The 25077-nt window shown below is 42.2% G+C and overlaps 1 protein-coding gene across 1 annotated transcript; it reads left to right on the top strand.

Moving 5' to 3' along the window:
• The first annotated feature begins 2276 nt into the window (after positions 1-2276).
• Positions 2277-24746, top strand: LOC140525313 (uncharacterized). Its single transcript, XM_072640579.1, is given in 5 exon segments — positions 2277-2465; positions 5037-6628; positions 8349-8475; positions 22218-23144; positions 23147-24746. Coding segments are annotated over 3 exon segments (2496 nt in total). The 5' UTR covers positions 2277-2465; positions 5037-6628; positions 8349-8441; the 3' UTR covers positions 24682-24746.
• Positions 24747-25077: the final 331 nt, after the last annotated feature.

The following is a 25077-nucleotide window of genomic DNA, read 5'->3' as shown; positions in this document are numbered from 1 at the left end:
CTGGTTATTGTGAGGTCTGGCTATGAAGTGAAATTGCTACTGCAAGAGGGGTTGTCAACTGTCATTTTTACCTGAAATTAAACAAAGCTAAGCATGCTTTATCCTGGTATACTTTTTAGTCATTCTGTGCCTTAAGGCTTACCTGAAAGACCAATTTTGATGTTGTTATAATTATGTCCCTGGTTTTTTTTCTTTTATAACCAATTACTATAATCAGAACAGAGTAAACCTATTTGTTGAAAGGAGCCAATCAGGAACCTGAAGTGAGCCAAAGTCTTTCTTACTCCCAGACACCTCTGCTGGTGTTCGATGGCTGACCTTGATGAACTATACATCTCAAACCAGCTTAAACCAGCCTGGCAGTCCACTATTCCTGCAAAACATCCTACTTCTGTGTCCCACCTGATTCTGGGGAAAAACTGTCAATTCTTTACTCCAACCCCTCCCAGAACCTCTATTGTGTGGTTTTTCAAGTGTAAGTTGCATCTGCTTCTCCTAGGCTGGGGGCTTTATTACCTGGTTGCCCCAGCACTAGTTTCTGATTTTCTTTCTAATAAAACCTTTCTGCATTCAACTCAACTTGGACTCTTCTCTATTGGAGGGGTGGGCTTCACCCAGTTGACACCCACAATATGTCATAAAATTGCCCAAATCATGTTTCTTTGTCTCTGCACTTATTTCAGAAATTCAGCTAGCCTGTAATAAATAACCTCTCAAATTTCAGTCCTCCCACTAATCACCAAAGGCCATTGACTCCTCCTTTGCCTCCCTGGGATGGGATGGAAGAAAATGGTAGCCACTGTGGTATTTCTCGTATTGCTCCTGTTGTTTCCTTACTTGATTTGTACTGATGCAGGTTGTGCCTCCATTGTACTTAATTGGTAGTTTCCTCTGCATATTAACAAAACCACTGGTATACCATTCAGGGAACCCTGTGGAAGACACTATTAGAAAGAATGTACGAGCAGGTCATGAGAGGTGGAGTGTACAGCAGGAACCAGACCTGGAGTTGATGCAATGATCCATTTTGCTTTGTCTTGATGCCACCCAGACTGGACTCTTGTGAGTAAGTTCCCTCAATTAACCCTCATAAAACTTATTAATAACAAAGCTGGCATGAGCCTACAATTGGCATAATCAGGGAAGAATAGGACCTGCCCCCTTACAGAGAGAAACGGTTTCAGAGAAACCTGGGAAGACTTGTATGAACTGATGCAGACTAAAGGAGAAAAGCTTACACAGTGAGGACAACACGGTAAAAGCAAAACCCTTGAAAGACTCAGGGACTCTGACCAGTGTAATCACCCACCATACTCCAGAAGACCAGGGTGGTCCCATACAAAGGCCTCCAGGTACAGCGGTGAAGGTCAGAGTGTGGAACAAGTTGCTTCTTTTGTGCCTGTGGTCCATCTGCAAAGTTGTAACAATGGTTTTGTTTCCCGTTTATTCTCAAGAGGGGGACAGGGTGGGAGGGAGAGACTCTAGGTTTTTCCTATTTTTAAAAAATAAAATATAATTTAAAAAGGGACTGCTTTCAATGGTCCCAGGACCAAGGATACTTTCCTGTTGCATGATTTGAGTGATCCTCCAGAGCACAGGTGCCAAACAAGTGAACCAGATTAAAATCTCATGGAGAGACATTTAAGAGAATTCACGCTAATACACTAAGACACAGACAACACCAGACCCTAGAACTAAGTCAATATGGCCTGCGGGGATCCCATTATGGATTAATGGCTCCTGATATTTGAGTTGGACACCGCTGGTCCAGACAACCAGTCTTTGTGAAGAAGATCTGGGGGTCCTAATGTTTGCATTAGGAGTCAATGGTCTTTGGGGATTAGTGGGAGGACTGGATTTTGAGAGGCTATTTATTACAGGCTAGCTGAATTTCTGAAAAAAGTGCAGAGACAAAGAAACATGATTTGGGCAATTTTAGGACACATTGAGGGACCCAGTTTCCCCAAAAAAGGGACACACCCCCAACCTTGGTCAGACTCTGGGCACAGAGAATGACCCTGAGGCCTACATAGGGGAGGTGACCTGAATTCTTTTTGTTTCTTTTAAAATACATTCAGCGTAAAACGAGTCTTCTCCAGGGATATAAGTAAAAGCGTTAGGGGGCGCAGACCAGTCCAGGACAAAGTCCCGCCCAGTACGCAGACTCACGCTTTGAAAAGGAACACCGCAATACCTTCTGGGGAATGGAGTCTGGGGCCAGGGGCGCGCCCGAGGCTAATTGCTTCCGGACTACATTTCCCAGAATGCATCCCTAGCCGTGCTGCCTTTTGGCTCTTCTAGTCTTGGTGCAATGCCGCGGAGCGTGATGCATTGTGGGATGGACTGTTCTGTACGGCATGGCGTGAAGCCGCAGTCTCTCGAGTGAGACTTTACCTCCGCCTTGTCCCGCCAACAGCGCCTGCTCCTTTCTCCTCTGCCCCTGCAGTGGGCGCTCGAGCTGAGAGGTGAGTGAGCCGGGAAGAAGTGCGCACGCGCAATCCGGCTCTGCTCCCCCGCCCTTTCCCTGTTCCTGCTGGGAGGACTCGAGGTGTCAACCTGAGGCAGTGCGCACGCGCGGTGCTCTCTCCACGTCCCCCCTACCCTGGGTGAGAGCGGGGAGGCAGTGCGCACGCGCGGACCCAGCTTTCCTTCCCCCACCATTTCCTGAGAGCACCTGTGGGTTGGATCTCCACGTGATCACACGCGTATGAGAATGGGGGGGAAGGGGGTTGTTTTTGCTTGTGACAGTCATGTCGAGTAGCCTCGTGCCCGCCTCCAGTCTTCGCACCTCCAGCAGCGTCCTGGACCCTCCACAGCGACCTCTCCCCCACCCCAGCCCCCTGAGCTCCTCCTCCTCACCCCCTGAATCCGACCCTCCATTTCCTCGCTCAGATCCTCCCCCCTTCCATGCCCCAGGAACCCCATCCCGGCAGCCAGTTAACAAGCATCTATTAAGCGCTTACTGTATCCTAATGGCTGCTCCAGGGACTGAGGAAACAGAGGCAGCAATCCGCCTTCTAATGGGGAGAGGGGCTGGGGGGAGGAATAAGGGGCTCACGTAGGATCTGGGGGGGGGCAGGGAGGCTTGGCCCAGTCCCAGGCCACAGAGCGACTGTCCTGGGAAATGCCCTCTTGATGTTTCCCTCCTGGGTGCCCCTGGCAGCTGCTCTCCAGGCAGCGTGGGTGAGGGCACAGCCACCCGGTGACCAGCCCTGTTCCAGGCCCTGGGCAGCTCCTGCTGTCATGGCTCGACCCAGGTCCTGGCAGGCTCAGGTTGGTGCTGCCCCCAGGCCGGGGCCAGGCTCTGCTTCTTGAGCTGCCTGAATGCTGGAGTTTCTTTGCAAAGATGTCATTTAGCCAAGAAAATAAGATTCAGAGAGTGTTATTTAGATTAGTTTGATTTAAAGAATCTCTTTTATTTATACTTTAATTTCTTAATTTTGAAAGAAATTGAGGTTAGTTAAGCTTTGCTTTCTTTAGTCTAGTAACTAAGAATCGAGCCTCTCATGACTGAGAATTCAATCAATATTTGTCTTAAAAAAGATGTTCTCAGGGCACATCCTTCCAGGGTCCAAAATTGTCCAGTCTACAAGAAAACCCTCCGAGCCTGGAGCACTTTATCAGAGGTCCGTGGCCCCCTCTAGTGAAGCGGACCTCAGATCTTTCTCACCATCTGAGATGCCCCCTTACTTCAGGCACTTAGCTTTGTAGTGCTTGATACTCACACATAGAAGGGGCAGAGTAAAATACAGTTTCATTAATGATGGACCTTGATTTTGACTCCAGCAGGGTCAGCATGGGTGGTCACAGGCTGGGCATAGCACGGGTCATCTCCACTGACTGAGTGGTCATAAGATGAACCCTTCATCATGCTGGACAAGAGAGGGTGGTCTGAGATACAAAAATAAGTTGGGAGACTTTCCATATCACATCAAGACATCCCACCCATGCAGGGCATGGCTTGCACCCATCATCCAAAAGGGTGCAGGTCCTCTGGTCAGCTTATTTGTTAAATAAGTGAACCTTATAACAACCAGTGAGCTTTATTTATAACAAGTTAATGAACAGTGAACTTATAGCTTGTAGTTAAAGTTTAGGACACAATATAAGAAAGAATCCATCTAACCATATCTAATTATTCCTGTATCTAAAATACATAAAATATATATAAATATATGTAATTCCTATACTTGTGTTAGTTGACTGACTAAATGTGTGTTAGTAGATAAGTATAATACTAATAATTGCTAACAATCATTACCCCTATGAAATCGCACTAAGCTGGCTGATTGGAGATAAGTTTGGATCATCATTTCTCTCATCCTAATGTAATGAATCTGTGTGTCTCTGTCTGGGTCTCTGTGCATGGAAGGATGCATTGCCACACTCAAGAAAGCAATCCTCAATTGCCCAGTGTTCTGATATTTACTGACCACTGTACTAGATCACAAGATTTACCTTGTTTCTCCTACAGTGCCAGCAACACAGCACTTTTTAAATAGAATATTTCTCAATTGAATGAAGTTCATTACTCACTTATTTTTGTGTTCAAGATCTGTGACTATCTCAGAAGGCACCAAATTATAGTGTGTTGGGTGTGTTTGTGAACATTCGTGTGTCTGTGTGTGTGACCTACATATACCTTGAGAGGGACGTGTAAGCATAGTAGTCATGGTTTGTTGGGAGCATGTGCATGCTTTGAGGGTCTTTGCATAAGTTTAAAAGTTTGGATATCTTTGGAGAAAGGGAAACTGTAATCTTACCACCCCCCAAACCCCAGTGCACAGCACTTCTGACTCTTTGCTGTGGCATCAATGTGAGGCATTAATGGTGTCTTCTCTAATGAAATATTACACATCAGTCCTTGTGTCTAGGGCCTGTGGATGGCCTGTGTGCTTCCTCCTGCTCAATTAGCTCTTGATAAGAGTCTTTGGGACCCACTGGCAGCAGCAGATGTAAAGAATCCAGCTGGGGAGGGGGATCTGAACCCCAGAACGAAGAGCCTATTTAAAGTGACCTTGCTTTTCCTTTTCCAGGCAGACCTCAGCTATCCTGGAAGGTGAAGAGTGTAGAGAACATTCCAGGAAAAGCAGCCCCCCGCCCCAAGAGGCAACTCTTGCCCTGAGATCTTCCGCTATGTCTTGAGGGCAGCCCATGTGGTGAAGGAGCATCCCCTGGCCCTGCTGATGGGGCGGTGACTCTGGGCAGAGAGGCCTTGGAGTGAGGACTGAGCAGGGAGATCCCAACCAGGACGGTGACCATGGAGGAGAGAGGTGTTGGGGGACAGTGCCACCTGCCCACTGGTGAGAAAAGGGCCCCAAGGGGAAGGAGAGTGAGGGTAGTCTTGGTCCTCTTCTTAGTTTCTTTCTCTTCTCTCTCTCTCCATTGGGGCAGGCTATTTTCTGACCCAGGACCACTGTCCTGGGAGGTGGTTTCATTCAATTAGGAGATTAAACCATCAATCACAAAACATTGATTATGTACCTAAAGTCTAAGTGCTGAAGGTTGGCAGAAGTAGGAGGAGCCTGATGAGAAGCAGCCTCTGGATACTCATCAGTAGTGATTGGTATCTGATTGACAGTGTGGGTGCAGGTGTAGATCCGCAGAGTCAAAGTCACATGGACTTGAGGGTCACTGAACCATACATAAGGATCCCTGTGGGCATACATTGACTTAGAAAACCCCCCAGGTTTATATATTTGTTTTTTTCACCAATTTCTTTTGTTAAATCTTTCCCAATTTTATTCTGGCTTGGGCTTCACTCAGCTGCATTGTGGACTACATGAGGCCCTTGCGGGTGACACCTTTGACCTAGTGTGTGGGATTGACAGTGGAGAGGAGTTGGGGGTGAGGGAGTCTGGTGTCAGTGACAGCTTGGACTAGAGCTGTGAGGCTGGGTTGATCTCCCCCATGACATCTTTCTTCTTGTCCAGCTCAGCCTACACACCATGAGAAGGGAATGAATTCTGGGTTCCTGACAGTGAGGATTCGAGTGAGTTTGAGTTTACTCTCTCTTCCTGTGTCCTGTGTTGTGCCTTATAGTTCTTGGTGTAACATTTCTTTCCATAATCTTCAACATTCTCAATTCACCCAAGTCTCATCAAGGCTCCTGAGCCTCAGTGATTCTCCTCCAGAATCCTCTGGCTGTCTTGATCCATGGCAGAGAAGGTAAATCCATAGAACTGGAATGTCTCTATAATATGAAGCAGCAAATTTGAGAACAAATGTATATAATTTGAAAACCAGTTGTCTTTATGACTGTAGTAACATCTGAATGATGGGACCTGAGCGTTTAAATGTGAGTCAAAAAATTGGGCTAGTTGACTCAAAGATTATTTTTCCCTTCATTTCACCATAGTTAAGTTCTCACTATGTGCCAGGCTTTGTGGATACAGGGATGCAGGTCTGGAATATTCTGTTCAATTTACTGCATGACTTTTTGGCAGCATCATTGATAACCAGGAGAGTGCTAAGGTTATAGAAAATTACTTGGTTGACATGACAACAAAATGAATTTTTTGGATGAGCTTCTAATTATTTATATTAAGTCAAGTTTCAGAGAAGGATACTGTTTGCTGCTGTCATGGAAACTCTTCCTGCCCAAGAGCCATCATAAAAAAGATTGTTGGTAAGTTTTCCAAATGCTCTTTTGCTGTGAATCTGTCTTTGATATGGTTTCCTTCAGACCATACACACTAGAGAACCTCCTGAAAGAGATCTATAGTCCTCAGGTGGGTTTGACCTAGCCATCATCAAAGGAAAAACCAAGGTGGGGAAGAAGGCCTGTTGCCCAGACTATGATAGCCAGTCATATGGACTGGTCATAGAGTTGGTCTATAGGTTCATGTATTTTGTTCAAACTGGACCCAAAACAACCAATGGAAGTCAGTGGGCTAAAGTGGGAAATTATGTAGTTCTTTGAATGACACAAGATTTTGCCTGAAACAGAAGCATTACCCTTGTTTTTACCCTTGGTAAAGCAAAGAATACCACTAACTCTGGACATTTCCTGTTTGGCACCAACTGAAGGGCATCAGAAGGTGATGTATGGGGTGTCAATAGGATGCAGTCTATTGCCAGTCAAAAATTACGTGCCAGAAGCAGCACAAAATGTCATCAACAGGAGAAGTTTGACCAGAAATGGGTCAGTGATGGGTCAGAGAATGAGGGATGAGGGAAGAACAGCCCCCAGGCTGTATTTGTACCCATGCAGGATAAGAAACAAAGAGGGAAGCTCCTGCATCCTGATTGACCTCCTTCTGGAGGTTTTTTCTGGGAGGAGAGACAAAATGATTGATCAATCATGCTTAGAAGGCATAGATGGATTATAACCTGTACAATTGGAGAATAAAGGAATGAAGTCCTTACTAAGTGCTCCCCACTGTGCTTAGCACTGGGGATACAAACAGAGAAGCAGGATAGCCCCTGCTTTCAAGAGTTCACATCTTAATGGGAGAGACAGCATCTTTGCAAGTCAGAGAGAGAGAGTCCATGGTTCTTAAGGTACAGCAGTGAAGCCAGTAGTAAGGCCTCTTCTTTGATGCCATTTTCATCAATGAAATCCTATCAGCTTCTGATTCTGAACCGTTTGTCTGTGCCTGATACTTGTAGTGACAAGACCTTTCTTTTCTGGGTCTTCAGGTCCTGTGGCTGCAGCCCTTGCCAGAGTAGTGGCTAGACTGTGTCTCCGTTGGGGCTAGGAGATGGGGGCTGGGGACACTGAGATAGAAGCATTGCCATCCCCAAGGCTCTTCCTAAGGGTTTAGGATCCTGAGCAGTCTCCACCATCATCTGAGGGGAGTTAGTAGTCAAGGTGAAGGTCAGAGTACCATTGAAATACTAGAGAAAAGCTCTCCCTGGAAACTTAACCCAGTGCTCTGTATGTTATCTGTAGTCAATTAATGTCATAGCCAGAGAGGCAGAATTTTATTCCAGATCTCTGCAGGATAAAGAAGATAGTAACTTTAGAGTCCAAGCAGGTTGCCATTGGTGCTTAGAACTGGGGAAAACTCTTAGTCTTTCTTGGTATTGCTTCCCTTGTCAGTCTGGACAGAATAAGTTAATTAGCAATGGAGAACAGTTGCTATAATGTTAGAAATTGTATTTGGAGTGTGATTGCCAATATTCCTATTAAGTATCAAATGGAGGTTGATTCTGTGGTTTGGTTTGGGGCTCTCCAAGTAAAATGTATGGGGCTGCATGAAGAGAGATTTTTGATGAACTTGAACCCTCCAGGGAAACTATATGTGTATATATGCTACTAAGTCTAATACAAAGTGAGGCACTTCCATAAAAAATCAAGAAGTATCCAGAAGAATCATCATTAAGCAGGAATATTCTTGATTCAGGAGTTGGTGACCTTCAGGGACGTGGCTGTGGACTTCACCTGGGAAGAATGGAGGTGCCTGGAGCCTGCCCAGAGGGCCCTGCACAGGGATGTGATGTTGGAGACCTACGAGAACCTGGTCTTTGTGGGTGAGCACAGCTGTCCCTTTGTGACTCAGAATCCACTCACGAGAGTGTTTTTGTACTTTCCTTGATGGTGATTGTGATGCAGATGAGTGTTGACTTATTGCGCAAGGGTATTTAAGGTCATCATATGGGAAGTGTCCCAGATCCTTTACGTCCAATAGATAATATTTCTGTTCTATAGACTCAGTGCAGTTGTACTCATGGAAATCCCAGAGTATCCTTGTGCTGCCTTTCATGCTACAGCTTCCCTGCTTCATGAACTCTTAGTTCACTGATTCTTGCTAAATTTCCAGGAGAATGATAAGACCACCTCCTCCAGGAAGTTTTTCCTCCCCCTCTTCCCTGGGATCACATTTCCTGGATCTTTGCTTTGCATGAGTTTTACTTTCCCCCACACTGGAGAGGAAAGGCAAGCAGGGTTAAAACAGGTTAAAACCATGTTTGAGCTGAACTTGGTGTCTCTCTCACCATGGTCTTCTGTCTGTGTCTTTCAGTCTAACACTGTGGACTTTGTCCATGCAGGGGTTTTCTTGGCAAAGATACTGGAGTGGTTTGCCATTTCCCTTCACAGTGTGTCCCCATTTTACAGATGAGGAACTGAGACAGACAGAGGTTAAGTGAGTTGTCCAGGGTCACCCAGCTAGTAAGTGTCTGAGACTGGATTTGAACTCATGTCTTCCTGATCCCAGACCTGGTGCTCCGTCCACTGCACCACCTAGCTGCCCGCCTTCTGTCTTTAGGAAGTAATAAAGAACTTTTTGATTAATATTTTTTAAAGTCTCGAGTTAAAGTTCATAGGTCGGACCACTTCACTCTTGTGCTCAAGAAGCTCTGAGGGCTTCCTGTCAACTCTATGCTCAGTTACAGAATCCATGGTCTTTAGAACCTTTTCCTGCCTCACTCCAAACTTCCTCTTCAGGCTTATGACACATTATTCCTGCTTTGGCTACTCTAGGGTCCAGTTGGTCAGTAAACATTTACGAAGCACCTACTGTGTGCCTGGCTTACTTCCTATGCTCCCACTGTACAATCCACCTTCTCACTCTTTGAATAACTTAGCTCTGGGGCCAGCTGCCTCCTCCATGAAGCAAGCCTTTCTTTATCCCCACTGCTTCCAGTGCCAAAATTGTCTTTTTTTTAAACATTTTTTTATTCATATATGTATGTGTTTTTTTCCTCCATTGAATTAAAGCTACTTATTGACATTAATTCCTGTGTTCTTGTCTTTGTATCAGCATTGCTTGTTCTAGTATCTGGTGCATAATAGGTACTCATTAAGCACCTGTCAATTGATTACATCCCTGAGTCTCAGCTGAGATCTGTGAAAAGGTCTTAATTTCTTAGCAAAAAGTGTCTCCAATGAACTAGTTTTCTTTCTGAGTATAGTTTAATCTGTGACTCCTACTTGTGTGGGTTGCTGCTTTATAAGGTCTGTCCATTGATGCAGATTATAAACACATGACCATTCTGTGTACAATTTCCCATGCTTTCCCATGACTTTGCTGTGTGGTGTCCCCACCCAGCATGCTGGAGGCAACCTCCCTTTTGCTTGACGTGAGTAGGGTACTTGGGCTGTCTGTCTATCTCCTCAATGCATCACTAGTCCTTCTTATCATGCATTTTCTTAGGACATACTTTATTCCTGGTCTGTGACTTCTGAATTGGCCATGTGTCACAGCTTGTTCAGACCCTCCATTAATTAACCTCTTTGTTGCCCTTCCCGCAATATTCACATTTCTTTCTAGATCGTCTTATTCCACCGGTTACAACAGTACTGGCTGGTGTTAAAAAGAATGAATCCACCTTGGGGTTCATAAAAAGAACTTAGTCATTTCCCAAAGGCAGTGCTGCTCCCTCCACAGGTGTTTACCACTGTGAGAGCAGGTTCTGAGGTCCTCCCTCAGTGGGTAACATGCATCAAGCTCTAGAACATTTTAGAGCCCTCTGGGAGAGGTTGATAAGCGTTCTAAATGGTTTGGTCTTTGCATCCATAGAGGAAAAAACAAGAGGATAAAGGATGTCTCTTGTCCGTATTATGACATGCCTTTGGATGGCAGCCTGTAGATCTTGTCTGCCCCTGTAGACAGTCAGTACAGGCAGACAAACTCTCGGACCTGGCATCATGACCCGTCTTCCTCCCTGAGAATATACAACACAAAAGCATACACTCCAAAAAGCCTTGTACCACCCACTGGGCCTTCTTAGCTACCTGCTTTTTTCCATGAAGAGTATTGAAATCCCAGATACCTCTGTGTCCCCCTCAGTTTCTCATTTATCTCTGCTGTTGAGGAATTCCTGTTTGTACACTGGACGTGATCTCCCTGTTGGAGGGAGGAGAAGCACTGTGCAGGTCCGAGGGAGAAGGTCATGGAGGCCTTTGTCTGGGTGAGTCACCACACGTAGCCTGTCCCTCCATCCATTCTGTGGTCTCCTGTTCGTAGTGGCATCACGAAGGCCCACCGTGTGACACTGGGTTTTTTCTCTTATTGTTACAGCTTTATTGCTTTCCAAAAAAGACTGCGGCATTTCATCATATTGGGTAATATCACGCCTGCATCTCCACAGTCACACTGACGTCACATTCTGTCATTCTCCTGTGAACTTAGTGAATTTGATGGGGTAGTTTTAAGATGCTTTCATTTGAATTTTTATAATTATTGGAGGATTTGAGCAATCTTCTTGTGGCTATTAGTAATTTGTGTTCCTTCCAAAATGTTTTTGAAACATTTAGTCGTATCTTGTTTTTCCTCACCTTATTTTTCATTTTAAATTGATTTTTTATTCTGAATTTCACAAATAGCAATAAACATGAACATATCCCTACATAGAGAACAGAATATGAAACCGTGAATCTCTGATAGGTTCGGTTTGTTTCTTTTTTTAAAGTATAAAATAAATGTAGCATATTAGTTACAGAACTCTGCTGCTTGTGTCTCCTGAACCTCTCTGTACACGTTGCATTTTAATTCTTTATTAGCACAGGTTTTTCTTCTGCTTTTTTCTTGGATGCCTCTGTCTCATCCCCTGCCCCTCCCCAGCTATTCCGGCCCCCTCTCAAAGAATGTCCTCTTTTGTAACACATAATTGTACCCAATTAAAACACACGTTGGTCATGTCTGAAAGTGGATGTTATTCTGCAGCTTTAACCTTACCTTCATTTCCTTTTTTTAATACATTTGGTTTATTGTACACTTAAATACCAAAAAGAAAGAAAGCCTTTCCATCTACAAAGTAGAACACAAAAAGATGTTTGCCCGTGAAACCATGATCTCCCCTTCATACAATTTGTTTTAACCACAACAGTAACAGTTGTCATTGTGGTAGAGCTTACTGCATATCAGGCACCATGTGAAGTATCCTACCACAGTTATTGCATTTGAACCTCACAACAACCCTGGGAGGAAGTTGCTGTTTTTATCTCCATTTTATAGTGAGGAAACTGGGGCATACAGAGATTGAACAACTTGCCCAGGGTCACACAACTAGTAAGCGTCCGAGGTCAGATTGGAATTCAGGTCTTCTTGATTCCAGACCCAGAGCTCTATCCCCAGCACCACTTCTCTGCTTTTTAAAAGGTGTATTAAAAACTTAACATGTTACAGAGTTGTCTTTCTTGTCTTTGACTCCTTTGGGATTTCTTCAGTTCTCTTTTGTCCATTTTCTTTTCGATGCTGCAGTGATCCATAATCCTTTTTCCTTTGGCTACCACTCCCACTGATCTCTGTCCCCAATCCAAATGCAAAGAAAAAAACACAAACAAATAAGCTTAGTGAACCAAGACAAATCCACGATGGCCACATCTGAAAATGGATGTCCCATGCTGTGCTTGAACCAGTCCCTGCTCTGTGAGTCATCATCTGTCCTCTGGAGTTGTGGTGGGCATTGCTTTAATCAGAGTTCTTGCACCTTTGAGATTTTACTTTATTTTTTACAACAGTGGTTCTCATTTTTTTGGTATCATGGATTTCTTTGTTAGTCTAGTGAAGCCTATGAAATGCATAAATATATAGGATTACAAAGGAAATCAATTATTTTGAAATAGCAATCAAAATATTAAAACAAGTCAAAGTTGTTTTCTTTACGATGTTGTTTCCGTCTAACTTTTTCTCCTGGTTCTACTCACTTTACTCCACATTAGTTCATATGTTGATTTTATTTGTGTAAAGTATTTTCTCTATTCCTTTATCTGTCTTTTGTTTAGTTAGAACTTTTGTACCATTCTGTAGGTGCAAAAGATTTTTCTTTCCTTGTTCCCCTAATTTGTTTATGCTATGATCTTTTAAATCTAGGTGGTGTGCATTCGAAGGGTGAGATGTTGGTACGTGCCTAATTTCTGCTAAACTACAGCCCTTTTTGGTTACATCTTTCAGTGAATGACTGCTTTTAGACTCTCACAACATGTTCCATTCATATTTACAAATTGCAGGGTCTGGATTGATAGAAATTTCAAAATGCATGTAACATTTATCCTACTTATGCCCTCCTTCAACAAAATATAGCCTGGTCTTTTTTTTCTCTGCAGATACACTGTTTTAATTGGCTTTTAATTTTTTAATGACTTGAAATATTTTCTTCATTTACACATGAATTTTTCATTTTTCTATAATCAGTGTTTCCATGATTACTTTATTTTCTTGCAAAGATAATAATGTATCACTTCTCCAATTTTGAGAAAGATTTATTTCTTTAGATGTTACAGAATCGGAACAGGTCAGAGGTGGATGGAACCTTAGTGGCTATCTAGTACAATCCATATCTGATCAGAATACCTTCTACAACATAAGTGAGAGGTGACATGCAGCTTGTATTTGAAGACTTTTAGTGAGAGGAAACCTGCCACTTCCAAAGGGAGTGTGTTTGACTTTGAGAATGCTCTAGTTATTAGGAAGTGTATTAACCTAAATTTGCTTCTTAAATCTCCTAATTCTGCATTTTGGGACTCAGTAGGTCAAGTATGATACCTCTTCCATAGGAGATTCTTCAAATGATTAGCCCAGGGCAAGATCCTCAACTTCTCTGTATTTGGGGAAATACATGTTGTGGGGGAGGCCTTCTCCAGGCTGTGTTCCCAGTGGCTTCGGCTGAACCTTGTATAGGCATCCAATACAATTCACCATTCTAGTTGGCCTCCTTTGGATGTTCTCCAGTTTATAAATAACTCTATTGTACTAAGAACAGAACAATCCTCCAGATATATTTGACCTGGGCAAAGCTGAACTTTTGGGTTCTCTACTCTGACTCTTTTTTAACTTAAGATCATATTTGCTTTATTGGCTGCTATGTATGGTGCTTTACTTAAGTTGAATGAGTTTCCATGTGGCTAAAATCATTGGACCTTTTTCAGATGAACTGCAATTTAGACATACCTCCCATATTTTATCTTTGCGGAGGTAAGTTTCTGGATTGAAATATAGAACTTTATACTTATCATTATTGTATTTTTATCAATTTCTAACCCATTGATTTACCCTTTTAGGATCTCTTTGGATCTTTATTCATCTATTTTGTTAGATATCCCTTCAAATTTTACATTATTAGCAAATTATACTGACTGTGAATGTAATTTCATTCAAGTTATTGATAATTTTTTAAATGAGACCCTATTTCAGTGAAAATGATGATTTTAATCTGTGAAAATTGAAAATTGATACGCTGCTTTATTTTGTATTATCTTAATAAAGGTTAGTCATTTTATACTCAACTAATGATCAATCCACTGAATATTGATTAGCCCCCTCATTAAGGGAATTTGAACTCCCTTAAGCCTGTAACTTCAGTTGCCTGTTTGAAATTTGAAAATTGACAGTGCATGATTAATTATTGAGAATTATATCTAATTAGTGTATCTAATCAATATTTATAAATCAAATTCAGACTTGATTATTATAAGGCCTGTTAATAAAATTTGTAAGAGTTTGATTCTTCTATTCCTATGGACTAAAGACCACCCACAAAGATTCAGACCTGTAAGCTTTTGCTGACCATGGAAGGAGCTGAGTCAATCAGGTCATAGGATGTTTGCTCACAACAAGACTTTGCAAAGGATATTAATTTGGGAATTTTGGTCCACCTGGTGAGGAACTGATGTAAACAGCACCAGCCAATCAAGGGTGTAAATGCTATAAAAGAGTTACTGTGACTATCAGATGCATCCTTGACTTACTGAGGGGTCTTGGAACCAATTTATTGGTATTTGCTATTCGTACAAATGAATTGATCATACTTGGAGTTTTTTACCTCAGTTTTTCTTTTCATGGATTTTTATCATGACAAATCTCTTAATTTTCAATATATCAGATTTTTGTTTTTAAAATTTCTTGGGGGGGCGCAGCCAAGATGGTGGACTAGAAAGACACACTTACGCAGGGTCCTCCCCACAGCCCATAAGATACCTGTAGAGAGGGACTCTCAACAAATTTTGGAGCAGCAGAAGTGGAGAACAACAGAATGGAGGGGATTTGTAGCCCATGGTGACCTGAAAGGCGCACAGAAACGTCGGTTGCGCTGGACATGGAGCCGAGCACGGAGCCCAGGCCAGCCTTGGCCAAGCAGCACAGCACAAAGAGACTCTGGGAGGAGGATACCTCGGGGGTGGAATCTCCAGTCACAGTAGCGGGTCCTCAGATCCCTAGGCCTACAGACAGCAAAGGTCAGAAATGAGGTTTAATCAGCTGGCCAGGAAGGGAGAAGGGCTTTCCCATAGCTCTAGCAGCAGGCAGCAGCCACAGAGCCTACACAGCAGCCCATACAGAAGTTCCATTGTTGGAGCATAAAAACCCCTGGGGGCACTGAAGAGCTGAGTCTTTCTTTGTCTCACCCTGAATGGCAGCCCTACCCATCCAGCTTATCTGAAAACCAGCCCCAAGTTCTGACTTGGGAACTGGAGGCCAAGTGGCTGTGGAGAGGTATCTCCTAAGATTCTGGGCAGAAAAATCCCTCTCTGCATCCAGACCAGTACACACTTGATTGTGCCACCTTGGAGGAACTGAGATCTCACAGATTCCCAGAGTATACCCTACTCCTGACAAAGGACCCAAAAGTCAAGTAACTGGTTGGGAAAATGCCCAAAAAAGGGAAAAAAAGTAAGACCATAGAAGGCTACTTTCTTGGTGAACAGATATCTCCTCCCATCCTTTCAGATGAAGAAGAACAATGCTTACCATCAGAGAAAGACATAAAAGTCAAGGCTTCTGTATCCCAAACACCCAAAATAAATATTCAGTAGGTTCAGGCCATGGAAGAGCTCAAAAAGGATTTTGAAAATCAAATTAGAGAGGTGGAGGAAAAACTGGGAAGAGAAATGAGAGAGATGCAAGAAAAGCATGAAAAGCAGGTCAACACCTTGCTAAAGGAGACCCAAAAAAATGCTGAAGAAGATAACTCCTTGAAAAATAGGCTAACTCAACTGGCAAAAGAGGTTCAAAAAGCCAATGAGAAGAAGAATGCTTTAAAAAGCAGAATTAGCCAAATGGAAAATCAGGTCCAAAAGCTCACTGAAGAAAATAGTTCTTTCAAAATTAGAATGGAACAGATGGAGGCAAATGACTTTATGAGAAACCAAAAAATCACAAAACAAAACCAAAAGAATGAAAAAATGGAAGAGAATGTGAAATATCTCACTGGAAAAACAACTGACCTAGAAAATAGATCCAGAAGAGACAATTTAAAAATTATGGGACTACCTGAAAGCCATGATCAAAAAAAGAGCCTAGACATCATCTTTCATGAAATTATCAAGGAAAATTGTCCTGATATTCTAGAACCAGAGGGCAAAATAAATATTGAAAGAATCTACCAATCACCTCCTGAAAGAAATCCAAAAAGAGAAACTCCTAGGAACATTGTGGCCAAATTCCAGAGTTCCCTGGTCAAGGAGAAAATATTGCAAGCAGCTAGAAAGAAACAATTCAAGTATTGTGGAAATACAATCAGGATAACACAAGATCTAGTGGCTTCTACATTAAGGGGTTGAAGGGCGTGGAATATGATATTCCAGAAGTCAAAGGAACTAGGACTAAAACCAAGAATCACTTACCCAGCAAAACTGAGTATAATACTTTAGGGGAAAAAATGGTCTTTCAACGAAATAGAGGACTTTCAAACATTCTTAATGAAAAGACCAGAGCTGAAAAGAAAATTTGACCTTCAAACACAAGAATGAAGAGAAGCATGAAAAGGTAAACAGCAAAGAGAAGTCGTAAGGGACTTACTAAAGTTGAATTGTTTACATTCCTACATGGAAAGACTATATTTGTAACTCTTGAAACTTTTTTCAGTATCTGGGTAGTTGGTGGGATTACACACACACCACAGAGTGAGAAGAATAGGATGGGATCATATCTTAAAAAAATGAAATTAAGGGATGAGAGAGAAATATATTGGGAGGAGAAAGGGAGAAATGGAATGGGGCAAATTATCTCTCATAAAAGAGGCAAGCAAAAGACTTTTCAGTGGAGGGAAAAAGAGGGCAGGTGAGAGAAAAACATGAAGCTTACTCTCATCACATTCGACTAAAGGAAGGAATAAAATGCACACTCATTTTGGTATGAAAACCTATCTTACAATACAGGAAAGTGGAGGAGAAGGGGATAGGAGGGGTGGGGGGGATGATGAAGGGGAGGGCAGTGGGAGGAGGGAGCAATTTGAGGTCAACACTCTTGGGGAGGGACAGGATCCAAAGAGAGAACAGAAGCAATGGGGGGGCAGGATAGGAGGAGGGAAATATAGTTAGTCTTACACAACATGACTATTATGGAAGTCATTTGCAAAACTACAGAGATATGACCTATATTGAATTGCTTGCTTCCCAAAAGGAATGGGTGGGGAGGGAGGGATGAAGAGAAGTTGGATGTCAAAGTTTTAGGAACAACTGTCGAATATTGTTCTTACTACTAAGAAATAAGAAATACAGGTAATGGGGTATACAAAGATATCTGGCCCTACAGGACAAAAGAGAAGATGGGGACAAGGGAAGGGAGGGATGTTAGAAGAGAGGGCAGATTGGTGATAGAGGCAATTAGAATGCTTGGTGTTTTGGGGAGGAGGGAGGGGAGAAATGGGGAGAAAATTTGGAACCCAGAATTTTGTGAAAATGAATGTTAAAAGCTAAATAAATAAATTTAAAATATAAATAAATAAAATTTCTTTTTTTTTTTAATTTAACTTTTAACATTTATTTTCACAACATTTTGGGTTACAAATTTTCTCCCCTTTTATCCCCTCCCCGCCCCAGACCCCAGCATTCTAATTGCCCCTGTGATCAATCTGCTCTCTCTTCTATCATCCCTCTCTGCCCTTGTCTCCGTCTTCTCTTTTGTCCTGTAGGGCCAGATAGCTTTCTTTACCCCTTAACCTGTATTTCTTATTTCCTAGTGGTAAGAACATTACAGTTGATCCTAACACTTTGAGTTCCAACTTCTTTAGCTCGCTCCCTCTCCACCCCTTCCCTTTGGAAAGCAAGCAGTTCAATATAGGCCAAATCTGTGTAGTTTTGCAAATGATTTCCATAATAGTTGTGTTGTGTAGGACTAACTATATTTCCCTCCATCCTATCCTGTCCCCCATTACTTCTATTCTCTTATGATCCTTTCCCTCCCCATGAGTGTCGACCTCGGATTGCATTCTCCTCCCCATGCCCTCCCCTCTATCCTCCCCCCCACCCTGCTTGTGCCCTTGTCCCCCACTCTCCTGTATTGTGAGATAGGTTTTCCTATCAAAATGAGTGTGCATTTTATTCTTTCCTTTAGTGGAATGTGATGAGAGTAGACCTCATGTTTTTCTCTCGCCTCCCCTCTTTATCCCTCCACTAATGAGTCTTTTGCTTGCCTCTTTTATGAGAGATAATTTGCCTCATTCAATTTCTCCCTTTCTCCTCCCAATATTTCTCTCTCACTGCTTGATTTCATTTTTTTTATATGATCCCATCCTCTTCAATTCACTCTGTGCACTCTGTCTCTATGTATGTGTGCGTGTGTGCATGTGTGTGTGTGTACTCCCACCCAGTACCCAGATACTGAAATGTTTCAAGAGTTACAAATATTGTCTTTCCATGTAGGAATGTAAACAGTTCAACTTTAGTAAGTCCCTTATGACTACTCTTTGCTGTTCACCTTTTCATGCTTCTCTTCAGTCTTGTGTTTGAAAGTCAAATTTTCTTTTCAGCTCTGGTCTTTTCATCAAGAAAATTTGAAAATCCTCTATTTCGTTGAAAGACCATTTTTTCTCCTGAAGTATTATACTCAGTTTTGCTGGGTAGGTGATTCTTGGTTTTAGTCCTAGTTCCTTTGACTTCTGGAATATCCTATTCCATGCCCTTCGATCCCTTAATGTAGAGGCTGCTAGATCTTGTGTTATCCTGATTGTATTTCCTCAATACTTGAATTGTTTCTTTCTAGCTGCTTGCAATATTTTCTCCTTCACCTGGGAATTCTGGAATTTGGCCACAATGTTCCTAGGAGTTTCTCTTTTTGGATCTCTTTCATGCGGTGTTCTGTGGATTCCTTGAATATTTATTTTGCCCTCTGGTTCTAGAATCTCAGGGCAGTTTTCCTTGATAATTTCATGGAAGATGATGTCTAGGCTCTTCTTTTGATCATGGTTTTCAGGTAGTCCCAAAATTTTTACATTGTCTCTCCTGAATCTATTTTCCAGGTCAGTTGTTTTTCCAATGCGATATTTCACATTATCTTCCATTTTTCCAATCTTCTCGCTATGTTCTGTGATATCTTGCTTTCTCACAAAGTCCTTAGCGTCCATCTGTGCCATTCTAGTTTTGAAAGAACTATTTTCTTCAGTGAGCTTTTGAATCTCCTTTTCCATTTGGCTAATTCTGCTTTTGAAAGCATTCTTCTCCTCATTGGCTTTTTGAACCTCTTTTGCCAATTGAGTTAGGCTAGTTTTCAAGGTGTTAATTTCTTCAACATTTTTTTGGTTCTCCTTTAGCAGGGAGCTGATCTGCTTTTCATGCTTTTCTTTCATCTCTCTCATTTCTCTTCCCAGTTTTTCCTCCACCTCTCTAACTTGATTTTCAAAATTCTTTTTGAGCTCTTCCATGGCCTGAGCCCACTGGGTGGGCTGGGACACAGAAGCCTTGATTTCTGTGTCTTTGCCTGATGGTAAGCATTGTTCTTCCTCATCAGAAAGGAAGGGAGGAAATGTCTGTTCTCCAAGAAAGTAGCCTTCAATAGTCTTATTTCTTTTCCCTTTTCTGGGCATTTTCCCTAGCCAGTGACTTGACCTCTGAATATTCTCACACCCACCTCGCCTCCTCATCCTCCCAGCCAGCATTTGGGGACTGAGATTCAAATGCTGCTTCCCGCCTTAGGGCTTTTGGCGGGGGCAGGGCTGCTATTCAGTGTGAGAATTAAGTTCAGGTGGTCAGGGCAGGGCCGCCTCTCAGGCTCAATTCCCTCAGGGGGTTTATGCACAGACCTTCCACAATGGATCCAGGCTCCCGCCCGCTTGGGGAGCCCCTGTCTGCAGCCGCCTCTCAGCTTCTACCTCCCGGGGGGGCCCGAGCCATGGGGGCACCCCACTCCCCTCTCGACCCGCCAAAGAGACTCTCACCGACCCCCGTCACCTGTGGGCAGAGGGACTTGTGCGGCCGCTGGAGATCCCATCCCTGAAGCCTGCTCAGGTCTGTTTCTCTTGGTGCTGTGGCCGCAGCAGGTCTGGGCTGGGCTGGGCTCCGTGTCTGCAGCGCGACGGACCTTTTGCGAGAGGTTTGCAGGTCCCTCTGTGGGTGGAGGGACCCGCGTGGCTGCTGGAGATCCTGTCCCTGAAGCCTGCTCAGATCTTTTCCTCTTGGTGCCGCGGCCACTGCAGGACTGCCCTCTGCTCCCAGTCCCTGTGCCCAGTCCGCAGGGCGAAGGACCCCCCACGAGAGGTTTGCAGGTCCCTCTGGAACAGAAATCTCCCTCGCTCCAATATTCCGTGGCCTCTGGGTGCAGAATTCACCATGAGTTGCTCCCCTGTAGCCGATCTGTGGGTTGTGGGTTCGGAGCTATGTGTATGTGCGTCTTTCTACTCCGCCATCTTGGCTCCGCCCCTCTAAAATTTCTTGTATTTACAGAAAAACTTTTGCAAATCAAGTTGAAATTTACTTTGCATTCCTTTCTTCTTGGCTGTTTTTGAAATCATTTTACTCTTACTTTTTGGCTGATGGACAGTAATGAATGTCTATGATTTGAATTTTATGTTCACTCCATTTGGTAGTCAATAGATTTTCTGTTGAATTTTTTTTTTCAATTTTTTTTTTTTATTTTGTAATGTTTAACAATCACTGCCATACAATTGTGATTTTATCCCCCCCACCTACCCCCCACTCCCCCCCTCCCTCCCCACGACTGCATACAATTCTGTATAGATTCTACATATACTTTCCTATTGAGTATATTTTCACTATAGTCATGCTATGTAGTCAGACTAAGATAAATGAAAGAAATCGTATAACAAATCAGAACATGATACACAAACACATACACATACACAAACATGATCTGCTACAATATGTGAGTGACTTCCATATTTCTCTCTCTGAGTGTGGCAGGCATTTTGCCTTGAGGTCCTCCATTGGGATTTTTTTTTTTTTGGTAAGAAGTTCTTGTGTTATTACAAAAATCTAAGTCTACCAGAAAAAACTCTCACACACTGTGGTTGTTGCTGTGCATAAAGTTCTCCTGGTTCTGCTCCTTTCACTCAGCATCAGGTCATATAAGTCCTTCCAGGCCTCTCTGAAGTCTTCTTGTTCATCATTTCTTATGGCACAATAGTACTCCATTACATTCATATACCATAATTTATTCAGCCATTCCCCAATTGATGGACATCCCCTTGACTTCCAGTTTTTGGCAACTACATAGAGTGCTGCTATAAATATTTTTGTACATGTGGGACCCTTTCCCATTTTTATGATCTCTTGGGGATATAGTCCTAGTAGCGATATTGCTGGGTCAAAGGGTATGCACATTTTTGTAGCCCTTTGGGCATAGTTCCAAATTGCTCTCCAGAATGGTTGGATGCGCTCGCAGCTCCACCAATAATGAATTAGTGTTCCAACTTTCCCACATCCTCTCCAGCATTTATCATTTTCTTGTTCTGTCATGTTTGCCAATCTTATAGGTGTGATGTGGTACCTCAGAGTTGTTTTGATTTGCATCTCTCTAACCAATAGTGATTTAGAGCATTTTTTCATATGATTATAGATAGCCTTAACCTCTTCCTCTGAAAATTGCCTGTTCATATCCTTTGACCATTTATCAATTGGGGAATGTAATTTTTTTAAATAAAAAAATCACTAAACTACATTGATTTTATTTTTTTGTTGTTAATAATCTTGGGAGAATCCATTAATTGTTAGGTTCTCCCCAGATCTGTTAATTATATTTGTATAGATTCCAAGTTAAAATGTATTTCTAGTTGAAGAATTTTCTGAGCTAGGCTTTTCTCATTTCTATGTGGTTTTCCACTCTTGTATTCCACAGCAAAAAAAAATTGTGTTTTGCTGAGTTGTTTTTAATGACATCTAAAAATGCTTTCATTTCTCTAAAATCTAATTCAATTAGTCCTCAGCACCTAGGACTTTAACTTCAGTTCCTTCAAATTGTGTTTATTTTTCTGCTTGGTCCAGCTTGAGCACCTTTCTCCTTGGAAGAGAAGATAGAAACTGGAACTTGCTCTGAAATAGATTCTTCTCCCTTGCCCAAGCTAACAATAACTAATGACCTTTTGTTTCTTATTTCTTTCAGATTTCCTTCACGAGAACAGGTTTGAAAGCAAGGACTCAAGTCTGATACAGGGTATTTGGATGGGAACATCATTCAAGAAAAGACTGCCAAAGGATACAATAATCAGGCATTCCAAGATGAGGGAAGCTAGGGAATGTGGTAATTTGGAGAAACAGAAGTACAAGCAAGAGAGACAATCCAGACAAGTAACAGTTAGGCCCAGAACAACTTTTAATAAAGTGGTCCTACCTCAGTGTTCTGTATTTGGGAGAAATTTTAATCTGAAGTCAGTCTTGATTTCACTGTGCAGAGAGACTATGGGAAAATGTCTCCATCAATATAAGACTCATGGAACAAGCTTCCAGAATTTTCCTGACCTAATTACATGTAATACACTTGCCTTAGGGAAGAAGCTTTCTAAGTATAACAAATGCAGGAAGCCCTTCAGTTACCACTCAGACCTAGTTAAATTTCACAGAATGTATGCTGGAAATAAGTTAGCACATACTAAATACAATGAATATGAAAAAGCCTTCAGCCACAAACAAGGCTCAGCCAAACAAAGGCTTCATATTAGAAGGAAATCCTTTGCATATAATGAATGTAAGAAAGACTTTACTTGGAAGGCAAATCTAATTTGCCACCAGAAAACTAATACAGAAGAGAAACTCATTGATTGTAATGAATGTGGAAAAGCCTACAGTAGGAGAGATCACCTTATCAGACATAAGGGAACTCATACTACAGAGAAACCTTTTGCATGTGATGAATGTGGGAAAGCTTTTAAACACTGGTCAAACCTTTTTACCCATCAGAAAACTTGTATAAGAAAAAAGCCCTTGAATGACATACTCAAAAACCATCAAAGAATTTATACAGGAGAGAAATCCTTTGCATGTGATGAATGTGGAAAAGCATTTAGCCAGAGGGGATACCTCATTGCCCACCAGAGAAACCCTTTGCATGTAATGAATGTGGGAAGGCTTTCAGCCAGCATGAAATACTCAAAAGCCATCAGAGAATTCATACTGGGGAAAAGCTTTTTGCATGTACTGAATGTGAGAAAGCCTTTAGGCATAGGTCAAGCCTCATTATCCATCAAAGAACTTATATTGGGGAGAAACCCTTTGTGTGTGATGAATGTGGGAAAGCCTTCCATGAGAGTGAAATACTGAAAAACCATCAGAGAATACATACCGGAGAGAAACCCTTTGAATGTAATGAATGTGGGAAAGCCTTCAGTAAGAGTGAAGTACTGAAAAGCCATCAGAGAACTCATACAGGAGAGAAACCTTTTGCATGTAATGAATGTGGGAAATCCTTCTGTGAGAATGTAGTACTCAAGAGACATCAGAGAATTCACACTGGAGAGAAACCTTTTACATGTAATGAATGTGGGAAAGCCTTTAGTGATAATGTAGTACTCAAAAGCCATCAGAGAATTCATACTGGAGAGAAACCCTTTGAATGTAATGAATGTGGGAAAGATTTCCGAAATAGGACAAACCTTATCACTCATCAGAGAACTCATACTGGCGAGAAACCTTTTGCTTGTAGTGAATGTGGGAAAGCTTTCAGCAGAAGGGAACATCTTACTAGACATCAAAGAACTCATACTGGAGAGAAACCCTTTGCATGCAATGAATGTGGGAAAGCCTTTAGGCACCGCTCACACCTTATTACCCACCAGAGAACTCATACTGGAGAGAAACCTTTTGTGTGTAATGAATGTGGCAAAACCTTCAGCCAGAGTGAAATACTAAGAAGCCACCAGAGAATTCATACTGGGGAAAAGCCTTTTGCATGTACTGAATGTGGGAAAGCCTTTAGGCATAGGTCAAGCCTCATTATCCATCAAAGAACTTATATTGGGGAGAAACCCTTTGTGTGTGATGAATGTGGGAAAGCCTTCCGTGAGAGTGAAATACTGAAAAACCATCAGAGAATACATACCGGAGAGAAACCCTTTGAATGTAATGAATGTGGGAAAGCCTTCCGACATAGAGGACATCTTATTAATCATCAGAGAACCCATAGTGGAGAGAAACTCTTTGCATGTAGTGAATGTGGTAAAGCCTTTAGTGAAAATGAATTACTCAAAATTCATCAGAGGAGTCATACTAGAGAGAAACCCTTTGAATGTAGTGAATGTGGGAAAGGCTTCAGCAGGAGGGAACACCTTATTAACCACCAGAGAATTCACACTGGAGAGAAGCCTTTTGCATGTCATGAATGTGGGAAGGGCTTCAGCCAAAGGGGGAATCTTATTACCCATCAGAGAACTCATACTAGAGAGAAACTCTTTGCATATAGTGAATATGGGAAAGCTTCCCTTGAGAGTGTAGTACTTAAAAGCCACCAGAGAATACATGCTGAAGAGAAATCCTTTGAATATGATGAATGTAGGAAAGGCTTCAGCCAAAGGACAAGCCTTATTTCTTATCAACAAACTGATGTTGGGGGAGAAATACTTTTGGTACGTTGATATGGAAAAGTCTTTAGTAAAAACAAAGTAGTTATTTAGTAAAAATAAAGTTATTAGAGAACTCAGTGCAGATAAGTCCTTTGTAATGAGTGTGTGGAATTCCTTCTGCAGAAGGAATCACCTCATTACTAATCATGGAACTTACTGGAGAGAAACCCTTTGCATTTTTTTGAATTTGGGAAAGGCTTCAGAGAGATAAAAGACATCAGAAAATGTACACTAGTGGGAAACCCTCAATATAATGGGTTAGGGAGAAGTATCACAAAAGGGGATATCTGAAAAATCTTATTAACCATTAGAGAACCCATAATGGAGTAAAATTCTTTGTGTGTAATTAATGTGGGAAAGCTTTTAACCAACTCAGGAGTCAAACCCTTTGAATTGTCTTTGCCTGTC

Source organism: Notamacropus eugenii, chromosome 2 (genome assembly GCF_028372415.1).
Source record: "Notamacropus eugenii isolate mMacEug1 chromosome 2, mMacEug1.pri_v2, whole genome shotgun sequence".
Taxonomy (NCBI): Eukaryota; Metazoa; Chordata; class Mammalia; order Diprotodontia; family Macropodidae; genus Notamacropus; species Notamacropus eugenii.
The sequence above is the reverse complement of the archived record's forward strand: the minus strand, read 5'-3'. Positions and strand labels throughout refer to the sequence as shown.